A 12,960-nucleotide genomic window follows, 5' to 3' on the forward strand; every position below is an offset into this window, starting at 1 on the left:
GTACTGCCAGGCTGGCACTGCCAGGCACCCGCCATCCTGCTGTGTCTGCACCTCCCCCCAGCCCCTTTCTATTGGGTGAGGAGACAGTCCTGGTCCCCAGCACCCTCCTCCTCCCCAGGGCTCTCAGCCGACTCCCACAAATGCCTTCTCCTCAACAGTGTTCTCGACTCTCCTAAGAACTTAGACTTTTGCAGACAAAATGCAGAAAGATTTTTAGGCTGATGTCTTTTATGCCCCACCACATCCCTCATACAGGCTGTGAATGTGGGGCTGACTGCTGCCTGAGTGGAGGGGAGAGACAGGGCCAAAGACCTGGAGAAAAATGCATTCATTGATGCTTCTGGCCAAAGCTGGGACACACTGTATAATGGCAGTGTCTGCAGGCAGAGCATGGAGCTGGGTGTGTGATATGACTTGGCCTGGAGGAAGGTGGGGGCAATTCTAAGAAATCAGAGGCAAGAGCACATTTATAGGACATAGGACCCAGCAGTGGGAATATATAAAAAGGTGAAGTCAGAACATAATCCCACTGTCTGGAAGCATTGCAAACACAATGCTTAAACACACAACTTAAAGTTGCAAAGCCTTGATCACAGAATTCCAGTGAGTGTCGAGCGAAGGTTTGGGTTTGTGGTATTTGTGCAAAGAGGTCTGGACAGCTCCCACAAAGCACACTGTGTAGACACCACCTATGTTTCCTTGACCTGTCAGCGGCTGCTGGGGAGCCTTCTAATCAAGCCTGAGGAGCTGTTCCATGGAACTGCCTCATATGGGATCACACGTATCGCCCACGTCCCATTCCGGCCCAGAGCTCCAGGCCTTCCTCTGTAAACCCATAGCCCCAGATGCCCGGCGAGGATCCTTGTTTTGGCGCATGCCAGGCCCTCTGCAGGCTTGTGGGCAGTGATGGCAGAGGGGTGGGGAGTCTTATTAAGTTTCCCAGGGCCCCAAGAGGGAGTTATCCAAAATCCCAGGAGAATCCCCATGGATTTTCCTGGACCCAGTAAGTATATGTGCATGTAATTTAAAAATAGTTTTTAAAAATAAAATTTGCATTTTGGAGTAATGTTAGATTTACAGAAAAGTTACAAAGGTAGCACACAGAATTCCTGTATACTCCTAATCCAGTTTCCCTAATGTTGTCATCTTACACTGCCCATGGACACTTGTCAACACTAAGAAATTAACTTTGATGAGTTCCCATTAAGTAAACACCAGACTTTTTCGGATTTCACCAGTTTTTCCACTAATGTCCTTTTTCTGTTCCAGGACCCAATCTAGGATGCCACAATCTAGGCCCAGTCTAGGGTGCCACATTGCATTTAGTACAATGTTTAGACTTGAGATTATGCCCTGCACACTCTTGTAGCTACCTTTTGCTCTTTACTGTCCCACTATGAGGGGGCTGCCCAAGACCATCCTGGGTTACACGTCTTGTCTGACGTAATTGTTAATCTCATCCCCCTTTCACTGGCAAAATGTCCTGGTTTGGACAATAAATAGCATGTCATACGCATTTTTCCACATCAGTAAACACCACCTGTAACTTCCTTAGTGGCTTAAAGCAACAATCATTTTTTGCTTCTCATGATTCTGTGAGCTGGCCGAGCAGTTCCCTGTGGCTGGGCTGGATGGCCTTACTCCCGTGTCTGGAGCCTCAGCTGGGGCAGCTGGGGCCTCTCTCCACTTGCTCCCTCAGCCTCCAGGAGGCTAATCCAGGCTTGTAGGCATGGTGGTTGTGCTGGCAGAAGAGCTCCCTACAGCAAGAGAGGGCAAGTGGAATGCATAAGCCCTTTCCCCAAGCCTTTTCTGTGTCATGTTTGCTAGTGTCGCACTGGCCAAAGCAAATCTCATGGCCAAGCCCAGATCCAGGGGTGGAAAAATAGGCTCCACCTGCTGGTGGGAGGACCTAACGATACTGACCATTTTTCAATCTGCTACATGGTTTTTAGTGACTACAGAAAAGAATTCATGTATTTTATTCAGACAAGTCCCTATTGTTGGAATGAAGGTTGTTTTTGATTTTTTGAGTGTTTATAAACAGTACTGTTAAGCAACGGTCTTAATGCATAAACTCTGTATGCATTTTATATTGTTATCTCTCATTAGGTTCCTCGAAGTGGCTTCCTGGGTCGTGTGATAACCATTTGGTTTTTTTCCATTAGGAAAATTCAGTTTTATTTTCTAAGTAACATGCTCAATAATGTTATTAGACCTTTTCACAAGGTATGCTTTTAGCACCAGGAAATCCCCAACAGGTCACTCATTTCATCGGTATTTACGTAGATACTTCCCTAGACCCGTGTTCCTTGAAGATGCTACCAATTTTGGTAAGTGAATGTTTTATTCAAGTATGGCTCACGTGTCACATCTTCCTTCCCCAGTGACCTCCTGCCCCCCAATTACAGCAAAGCTCAGCTGACTGAATGGCGTTCTACTCTCAGCTCCCTGAATAAGCACCTTGGTGAGTGACGTTTGTGGGATCCCACTTGAGTGTCGCCAGAACTCTGCTCAAGTAGTAGCTTTGTAGCAGCTTCAGTCTGTCAGCCAGTCATTTATGTGAGAGTCTGTTATAAACTCAGGAGTAAGTGGCAAGTCCCTCTTGGGGAAGAAGGGTTGGGGTGTGGAGAGAAGAGTAAGCGCTGAGGGTTTATCTCGGACCCCCAGACCTTGCCTGGCAGAGCCCCTCCTCCTCCCACCACCTCCCAAGTTACTTCCCAGCTGGTCCCACACTCTGACCCCTGACCACAGCGTGGAGCCAGAGGGATGGCTCCAAGGACCACCTGTGAGGACGGCTCAGGGGCCAGACCCTGGATGTATGAGGTGCACTGTCCCCACTCTGGGACCTAGGGGAAGTCATGGCCTCTCTTGGCCTCCAATTCCTCCTCCATAAAATAGGAATCTCAAGAGGAGTAATAAAGGTACCTACCTTGTGGGGTTGATGTAAGAATCACGTGCAATCCTGCAGTCCAGTCATAGTTCAGTGGCTGGCTTACTCGGCGCTCAAGAATAAATAATAACGTTTAGAAATTCTCTATAACCAGGGTCCTCAAACTCCAGCCCGCGGGCCACTGCCCATTAGTAAATAGGGGTCATTGGGACACAGCTCCACTCATTTGTTTACATACTGTCTCTGGCTGCATCTGCTCTATAACAGCAGAAATGAGTGGTTGCAGCAGAGACTGTGTGGCTCTCAAGGCTGGAAATATTACTGTCTAGCAGAGTTTGCCAAGTCTTGCTCTAGAAGATATATTCAATACAGTATTTCAATCTCCTCTGAGGCAACCCAGTGAGGTCAGTGGTGTCATTGCCCCTCTGTGATAGAGAAGGATTCAGAGGCACAGAGAGGTGAAGTGTCCTGCCCAAGGTCACACAGCTAAGGAAGTGTCACAGCCAGACTTGACCTGGGTGCTTTGGTTAGTAGTACCCACCACTGCTCCCAGGCCTCTCGGGTTTATAATTCCAAAGGTATTATAATATAATTCCAAAGGTATTATAATTATATTATAATACCGAGCATAAGAGTCCCGAGACCGTAAATAATAGCAATGGCTGCCATTCACTGGACGCCTCCTAGGAGCAAGTGTGGCGCTGGGCCCTGGTAGCCAGCAGGGTGGATCTTTCTTGAGTGCTTCCAGTCCAGAGCGGAATTCAGACCACGCAGGATGTTACAGCAGGGAGTGGACAGGTGGCCAGCTACATGAATGTGTATTTGGGGGCACAGCCTGGTTAAAGGTTATAAGACACCTTGCCAAGGAAGTAATCATCCAGTTGAGACCTGCAAGGCAAGTACAAGGTAGCCAGGCCCAGGGGTCAGGGGAGCTTTCTAAGCCAGAAGACTAGTATGTGGGGAGGCTGAGAGGTCAGACAGAGCTGGGGCCTTCAGGGAAAGGAGAAGGTAGCAGGCGAGGCTGGAAGATGCCAGAGGGCCAGACTGTGCTGGCCACGTGGCATGTGCGGAAGGCTGAACTTTATCCTGAAGGTAGTGGGAACCCAGTGGAAGGTTCTGAGCTGGGAGTGATAAGGTTAGAGCGGGGAACGGATCAGAGGAGTACAGGAACAGAAGCACAGAGACCCGGGGCGGAGCTTCATCATAGTGACCTCATAGGAAGGGTGGAGGTGTGCTGGCCTAGGCAGCGGCCCTGGGGATGGGAGAAACCAGCTTTATGGCCTCTCCTCACCAGTTCCACTACACATCTACCCTCCCCAGTGTTGTGTTTTTTTTTTTTCGGTACGCGGGTCTCTCACTGTCGTGGCCTCTCCTTTTGCGGAGCACAGGCTCTGGACGCGCAGGCTCAGCGGTCATGGCTCACGGGCCCAGCCGCTCCGCAGCATGTGGGATCCTCCCGGACCAGGGCACGAACCCGTGTCCCCTGCGTCGGCAGGTGGACTCTCAACCACTGCACCACCAGGGAAGCCCTCCCCTCCCCAGTGTTCTAACTGCCATCCAGCCTGCCCTACTCCCAGCCCTTGTCAAGGAACAACCACCACACAATCTTTGTGTTATCTTTCAGTTTCTAGAACTGCCAGGAACATTAAACTTCAGTTCCTTATCTTAGATACCAAGAGATACACCGAGGTGACTATAAACCAGAAACAGTAGGGCGGAGGAAGAGGAGAAGATCAATCAATCAATTAATCAATCCATCAGCTTTGGAATGTTCCGCTGGTCCATTCACTTCTTAAGGGGTTCACCACAGACATGATCTGTAAACGCTCCTTAATTTGCACCTGGTTACTGTTCTGTGACGTGGTGCAACTCCCCCAGAAGAATTTCACCAGCCTGGAAACTGAGTCAAGAATTAGGGTCAGAACAGAAAAAGGTGGCTCCTCATTTGAGGTCCTTATCTTGGGGTGTCAGGAACTTTGAGGCGAGGAAGATAGCAGCCCCTGATCTAAATTATCCCCGTTGTTGAGGCACTTGGCTGGGGAGAAGCCTCTGCCCTGAGCGACGGGGAAACTCCTCTTGCCAACCTCCCCTCTTCTTCTGGAAGAGCTGCTGACGTCTTTTTTCCACCTATGGAGATGCCTACCACGTGGACTGCATGATGCGGATCCGCTTGCAGTATGAGAAGACCTGGCAAGAGTGCCTGGCCCAAGTGCAGAAGTGCAAGGTGGGTGCCCCTCCTGGCCCGTCTGAGGATAGGAGTACAGGGCATGCCCCTGCCCCTCTCCAGCCCGCACCCCCTGCTTTCCCTCCACGCTGGCCTCTGGGCATTCTGAAGCTGTTCCCTCAGCCTGGACCCTCTTCTCCCCAGCTGTTCCCACCCACCCCTCAGTGGCCCCCAACATGACCTCCTCCAGGAAGCCTTCCCTGACCCCACGGACAAAGTTTCCCCCTCTGATCACCTCAGCCTTCACCCTTGACCCTCTGTATCACTTCACTTTATTTATTCAGTGGAGGTCATGTCATGGGAGTTATTTCCAATGCTTCCCTTTTGTAGATAGTGTTGCCACTGGCATCACACACAACTTCACTCCACCCGCCCACCTCTGTTAGAGGGTGAGACAGCGAGTCCTCTCACAACCCCCTTCAATTACAATGCCTGGTTTTCTGAGGTGCAAGGACATACTGTGTCAGAATGTCCCCTCCCTGCATCCTTGGGAAAACTGTTTAGATGAAAAACCCCCAAAAGCCTAATCATTTTGAAGATGGTAATCTGCCGGCTCCAGCGGTGGTAGGAGTCCCCAAGCCATGAGGGTCTCACCTGTGGGCCCCAGGAAGCGCCTGTTCCTCCATCCACCCCTCCTGTGTGTGTCTGTCGAGCTTTGGCTCTGCCACCAAGACTCTGAGGTGAGCAGCGTTCAGGGGAGCAGAGCGCTCTCCAGTGCGATGCACGGTGTGGGTGCTGTGGTCTCTGGGGGCTGTGCCACAGTCTTGCACCCACTCTCATCAAATCCTACAAGGCCCTGCAGAGTGGGTGTCGCTGGCCCCATCTGGAGGTGAGAAGACCAGTTTGCAAAAGGCCCAGGGGCTGTCCGAGCCCACAGGGCTCTGCCCACTTGCTCTGTGGCCTTAGGGGCAGTCACGTGCCTCTCAGTCAGCCCTTTAGGGGCGTCAGACTTTAGGAGTAAAGCCTGGAGGGAAACCTTGTGCCCTTGGAGAGCCTCCCCAAGACCACACCCTCAGCGCTCACCACCTCGGCACTCACGCCCTCCCCAGAGCCCCATGGCCCTGTGGCCCTGAGTGCTGACGCCTTGTACCCATGCTCGTGGCCCCTGGTTGGGTGCATGCAGGGGGTGAATGCTGACGTCCTCATGTACCCCAAGAGCACTCTGAGCCTGACAGGGGGCGCCTGGTGTTCCTGGGCAGCGGCATTGGAAGTATACCACTGGAGACACGTTTTTAGTTTGGGGGAGGTTGATTTATTCTAGATTTTGCACATAAATCAAGTCTTTATTAATATAGAGAGCTGGCTTTCCAGTTGGCGTAATTCCAGACAGGAAATGGGAGCCATGTCTGGCTTACAGCAACGCTGAGGCCGTGTAGGCTGGCGGCTGATGCCTGTAGGGTGTGCAGTAGGACAGTTCTGAGTTCAGATCCCAGTTCCACCACTTGCCAGGTGTGTGACCTCCAGCAAGTTCCTTCACTTCTGTGAGCTTTGGTTTCCTATCTGCCAGACGGGGCTGATGAGAACACCTCTGGGGGATTCAGTGAACAGGGGCAGCACATAGCACCTGGACATAGTGGGCAGATAAAGCTGGACCGTCTCCACTGCTGTGGGAGTTTCCGACGAGTTCTCGGGCATGGCTGGGAGGCGATCTCAGGGGCAGCACCAGCCCTGAGGTGAAGCCCCCATCAGCCCTAAGCCAGGCTCTGCCTTGTACCTCGCCAGAAGCAGCTGCTGGACTGGAAGGCCTTCACTGAGGAGGAAGCAGAGAGCCTGGTGAGCCCGTCCTTCTTCCAGATGGTGGGAAATCTCCAGAGCAAGGCGGAGGAGGAGCTGGAGGCCTTGGATGTGCGTAACTGGGGACCTGTGCAGCTGGGGAGCAGGGTGGGGGGCACCCGGCGTGCTGGGCTGTGAGAGGAGTGGGAGCCCGGGGGCTTACAACTTTGCCGTCACTGGTGCGTGCAGCCCCTCGGAGCAGTGCCCCTGTGCCGGGTGCTCCAGGCTCACCCCTTGATGCCTCAGTCACCCGCAGACTCCGATTGAACAGTCTCGGGCAGTGAGTGCTCCCCGAGCCCTTGCCGAGTCTGGGTGCTGAAGGTCACGAGGAGCAGCAAGCCTGCATCCCATGATGCTTAGAGTCTAGAGCAGGGGTCAGCAAACGTTTTCTGTGAAGGGCCAGATAGTAAATATTTTAGGCTCTGTGGGCTGTCAGGTTTCTGGCACAAATTCTCGCTCTGCTGCTGTCACACAGAAGCAGCCCTATGCAATGCAGAAATGAATGGGTATGGCTGTGTTTCAATAAAACTTTATTTATGGACACTGAAATTTGAATTTCATATAATTTTTACATCATTAAATATCTTCTTTAGGTTTTATTCAGCCATTAAAAAATGTAAAATCTGTGCTTAGCTCCCAAGGTTAAACAGAAATAGGCAGGGGGCTATATTTAGCTCACGGGCCACAGGTTGCCAACCCCAGGCCCTAGGAGAGTATAAGAGACACACATGAAAGAGGGAGAGGTGAGGATTTAACAGTAGACTGTGGTGTTTGGCTCAGGTGCTGAGTCAGGGAATCCAAAGAAGGAGGGATGCCCCAGGCCAAGGTGGGTATGGCCCACCTGATGCGAGGCTGGTCTCTAGGGTGGCATCTTCTTCTTTGTAGGCCCCAAACTCCATCTTCTTCCTGTCAGGGACTTCAGTGGACGCGGGGCAGGTCTAGAGATGGAACTTCAGGTCAACCAGTCCGAGGGCATGGCCTTGGACAGACCAGAAACGCTGTCCCAACAGAGAGGGGACCGTAAGCCACGATGTGGCACAGAAGAAAACCTTGAGAGATGGTGCCCAGGCAGTGACGGCCAGTGACATGGGCCTCCACTGGCCGGCGAGGGAGCCTCGTGAGTAGGGCTCTTCTCCTCAGCCTGGGCCGATTGGCACTTAAGGCCCCTTCTCTGGGTTCTGCCACCGCAGAAATCCTTCGAGGCCGTGGCGAAGCAGACAGAGCGGCAGAACTCAGATCTCTTCAGCTATTTCCAGGAGGCTGTGCAGCTGTGGGAGGTACATCGGAGCATGCTGTTGATGCAGGAGCTGGAGCTCGAGAAGAGGTTGGAGCAGCAGCGGCAGAAGCACAGCTGCGAGAGCCAGGTGTGGGCCCGGCATCCAGGTAGCCCCCACGAGGCATGAGCGCAGGGCCACACCCGGATTGTCAGCGACCCAGCGGCTCTGCTTGGTGGCCCATGAACTCAGCCAGTGTTCAGATGCAAAGCAAAGAAAAGTTCAATCTATACTTCACACTATATTTTATGTATTTTATTTTTATGGAAAAATTAACCCTAAATGTATCTTAGACTCAAATGTAAAGCCTCAAGCTATAAAACTTGAGCAGATAGGAAACTGAGGCTCACCTTGGTCACGGGGCTGCATGGGAGCAGAAGAATCCTGCCAGAGTCAGGTCCGGGTTGTGCAATGGGTGCCGGATCCAGACATGTCTGTGAGGGGGTCTGCATGAGAGATAGACAGACTGCGGGGCACGGAGCATCTACCTCTGGCAGTCATCCTGTCCCCACAGGACATGAGCTGGCCCCCACCCACCTGCCTTCACACAGTCTAGGGGTGGAGGGGTGCACTCAGCATCTGACGTCGAGCACAAAAGGTGAGAAGGAGAGCAGGGAGTAGGTGCCTCCGGAAGGTGTAGCGGGGGCCTGCCCGGGCAGGCTGGGGGTGAGGGACATGTCCCTGAGGAGTCCCATCTAGGCAGGGTCTCCAGGGCTATAACGTAGACAGAGGAGAACATTCCAGGCAGGGAAAAGAGCCCAAAGGCCCAGAGCAGTGAGAGTAAGGATGGTGGTACATTTGGTGCCCCTTTTGTAGAAAAGAGCCTGCCCGGGGCACCTGGACCTCAGCTCCAGGGGCAGGGTCTCTGCGTGTCACGTACACTCGTCGAGCTCTGGTAACTCACATCTGCTTCCTTCTGTTTGGGGTGTGGCTACCAGGCCCAGGAGGCTCACCTCGATAAGCTCTTGGACCAACTGAGGCAGCAAAGCTGTGAGAATACCCTAAAGTTACACCTGGAAAAGGCCAAAGATTTTCTGAAGAATATGAAATGCAGGTAGGCAGACCAGACGCCAGAAGGGGATGGCCTGGAATTCATATTCAGGATCAGAAGGTGCCTGCCTAGGAGCCCAACCCAATGATGTCTCCAACATCAGAGATCACTGTGGTTCTTTGCAGCTCTACCCTCAGCCAACACAAAAGGTTTCAGGGAGAACTTGGATCAGAAAAGTTTATGGACGGAGGTTTCTATGCCATGGAGTTTAAAGGTCAAGAGCATGGACCCTCGCCCCACCTTCTTAACTTTTAAAACATACATGCTTTGTTAAAGAAAAAAAAAGTTAACAAATACAAACATGTAGGAAATTCTCCTAACTTCTGCCCAACTCGTCCTTTTTGTGAACACGGACATTTATAAATGTGGATATGTATGTACACATACAGTGTTTTTAAAATAAGAATTGTTCTATAACTGCAGATTTTTTTCATTTTTAAATGACCATCCATTCATTAATATGGATGCTTCATAATGAATTAGCCATCCTCCAACTGATTAGCTTTTTAAGACTGGTGCCAATCTCTCAATATGAAAAACAGTTCCCTGTGAACTATCTTGTACCTTGGTGCCTTTGTACAGCTAATTCTGTAAGGACTGTTCACAGAAATGGAACTGCACTGCCAATTGACTGCAGTACTTAGATTCAGAAGTACGTTTTAAAGCAAATAAGTAACCCCCTGAACCTTGGTCCTCTTCCTCAGGGAACAGATAGAATCTGGGCCTTGGGGGTTTGGAGTGCTTGATGGGGTGATATAGGTAAAGTTCAAGGACAGGGTTAGTACAGTAGACAGGAAGTGGGAACCTATGTTACAACATGCAGAGAACTCTCTCGCATGTGTTTCCTAAATGTTCTACAAAGAGTATGTATTCTTTGTATGATCAGAAAAATAGCAAAACAAACCGAAGACTGTTATTGTAAAAGGAAACCTAGGCAGTAGCTCTGCGCAGAGCTAAACGCCAGATGCAAGCCCACCTCCATGTGGTCCCAGGCATGGCTCTTGGCTGGGGTCTCTCACACCCAGCTGACCCCCCTTAGACAGGGGTCTCACCTCCCTGCCTCCCAGGTGTGAGAGTTCTCATGGCCTCCTGACAAAGGAAGTGATGGAGTACCCAGCGATCATACTGAAGGAACTCAACTCCTACAGCTCCACCCTCAGCCGACACTTCTGTGTTCGTGAAATCTTTGAACAGGTATGGAAGGGGATACAAAAAATCCCAGCTGCTCACCAGGGAGCAATGGGGAGAGGATGACGTCTAGGTCTTATTTGCCTCAATTTTGAATGCCTCTCTGGACTGTGGGGAGTTAGAATCTGTGTCAGGACATCAAGGAGTGAGAAGCTAAAAGCGTCTCCTAAAGACACCATCTCTTCTCAGATTAAAAGAGGTTGAAGGGCTCAGAATCCAGACCTCAGGCTTGAATGGAATTACAATTAAAAGGCTAATTTATGTGACTCTTTGAGTTCCATTCACCCAACTCACCACTGCTGCATAACCCTCCTAAAATACAGCTCTGATGTACCCACTCTCCTGCTCAAAAGGCCCTCACCAGCTCTGCAGCCCCTACCAAACCCAGCCCACAGTCCCTAGATGACCTCAGAGCCCCACCCCCACCGCATCCGGTTCCCGCCCTGACTCTCCCTGCTTCAGCAAACTCCTCACTCTTCCTACATCTGCCACTGCCCCCTGCCCTTCCTCACCCTGCTCCTCTGCTGGGCTCCTTCTGTTTCCACACACTCCAAACCCACCCATACTTCCAGCCACTGCCAGTGACAGGATCCCCCCCACTCACTCTGACCCTCATCTCCCTTTCCTCACCCCGTCACCTCTCCTTTCCCTGAACGTGCTTGTACGTTGGTCGCTGTCAAATGCAGGAGTTCAGGGCATCCTACTGGAAGGGGTTTTCTGAGGGGCAGGTGTGCCCTCCTAACTTTCGTCCAGCTTCCACTGCCCTCAGCAGTGTCCTGCACATAATTCAGACACACTGAGTGCTCCCTGGTAAACGCACGAATGCCCGGAGTGTCCTGGTCTGACTCTCCCAGAGTTGGCTCTTTCCCACACACGCACCCAGAGTCCTGCACGGCCAGGGCTGAAGATACTTGTGGCTGACACTGAACTTGGTGAGGGTTTCCTGTAGGTGTGGGGTTCCTGACTCCTCAGAGAATCCCTCCCCTCAGCAGGGATCCCTGTCCCAATTGCTCGTGAATGCTTCGTGGGGCACCTGGCTTGAGGTGGAACTCAAGCTTTGAGATCAGTCTGGTTGCCTGGGTTAAAGTGTAGGTGCTACTGTGGTCTCCGTGTCACAGGGAGGACACTGAGCCCGTAGGGTTTAAGGGACTTGCCCAAGGTCATCCAGCTTGTGAGGAGCTGGAATTCAGATCCACTCTTATCCATGGCACACTATATCCACAACTTCACCCACAGCCTGTGACAGAGGGAATTTGTAGTGTTGATGAGGGGGCTCCCAGATCTTGTAAATCATGTTCATTCTGTATGTTTGCATCCAGCACTGGGTGTAGCAGATTCCTGCCCCTTTGTTTGCATCCCTCCATTTATACTTTCTTGCTTTTTGCTCCAGATCACTACTAAAAATGTGTCAGAATGAGATTTTATTCTGTGATTGCCATTGTGTGATGAAAGCTTTGCTAGCCTGCTTGGGATTAAGGAAAACTGATTGGGAACACCCTGATTACCCCTGTGAAATAAGTGGTCAAGGCCTGCATCAGATGTAGAAGGGGAGGGGCGGGGCCTTTTCCTTAAAAGAAAAGATACGCCCTCAGAAGTGGCACTCTGCTCATTCACTGTCCGTGTTTTTGCTTTGTAGAACCTGGAGGGTGAAGTCATTTTCCGACTGAGGGCACCAGGTAACACTTTTACAATTCAAGTCTGAGTCTCCCCGATTCCACGCTTGTATATCTGGGGTCTGGGGAGGCCCAATCAGGCTGCATTGGTAACCTGTCTCTTCCTGGGCTTTGGGCTTGGTCATCAACAGAACCACATGAAAAGCAATTCCAGGAGAGAAGGAGAAAACTGAGGGGAAAACAAAGGCCTAAAGCAGACACGAGCAAAGGTGAGGAAAGCTTAAGTAGGGGAACGAGTTCCCTCAGGCCAGTGGAAGAGATACAAGAAGTAGAAGATCAAGAAATCAAGTCCCCCACCACTCAAGAAGTGGTAGTAAGCCCACAGGAAAAGTCTGTACTGAGTAAAGAGATGGATGAGTCCAGAGGGGACTCTATTCCGGGATTAGAAGAAATGCAGATTGAAAGAGACAGCTCCTTAAAATCACCCCCGAACCAGGCAAACATGATGGTTCATGAAGAAGAAGAGGAGGAGAAAAAGGAAAAGGTGGAGGAGGAGAGGGAGGAAGAGGAGGAAGAAGAGGAAGAGCGTGAGAGTTCATCTGTGGATGAGGTAGGCCAGCAGCGGATTCACTCTTGGGTATGGAAGGTGTGCTGTGTTCACTCCCTGTGTCCCTAAGACAAGCTGGGGTCCCCAGTGGCGCAGTCTCCACTGGGGTACATATAGAGAATAACAAATGTATGCACACCTTTTATTTTTGTCAGCAGGGATCCAATTCTTATCTCACAGCAATGCTTTTTTTTTTTTTTTTTTTTTTTTTTTGCGGTACGTGGGCCTCTCACTGTTGTGGCCTCTCCCGTTGCGGAGCACAGGCTCCGGACGCGCAGGCTCAGCGGCCATGGCTCACGGGCCCAGCCGCTCCGTGGCATGTGGGATCTTCCCGGACCGG

At 51.3% G+C, this 12,960-nt stretch overlaps 1 protein-coding gene across 1 annotated transcript in view; it reads left to right on the plus strand.

The window, feature by feature from the left end:
• The window catches only part of CCDC180 (coiled-coil domain containing 180), a 70,968-nt gene that overhangs the window by 27,616 nt on the left and 30,392 nt on the right, over positions 1-12,960 (plus strand). Inside the window, 8 exon segments of the mRNA XM_065878783.1 lie at positions 2,385-2,464; positions 5,026-5,114; positions 6,837-6,959; positions 8,078-8,251; positions 9,100-9,215; positions 10,280-10,406; positions 12,037-12,076; positions 12,205-12,623. Of these exon segments, the coding sequence (XP_065734855.1) occupies positions 2,385-2,464; positions 5,026-5,114; positions 6,837-6,959; positions 8,078-8,251; positions 9,100-9,215; positions 10,280-10,406; positions 12,037-12,076; positions 12,205-12,623 (1,168 nt within the window).

This window comes from Phocoena phocoena, chromosome 6, assembly GCF_963924675.1.
Source record: "Phocoena phocoena chromosome 6, mPhoPho1.1, whole genome shotgun sequence".
NCBI lineage: Eukaryota > Metazoa > Chordata > Mammalia > Artiodactyla > Phocoenidae > Phocoena > Phocoena phocoena.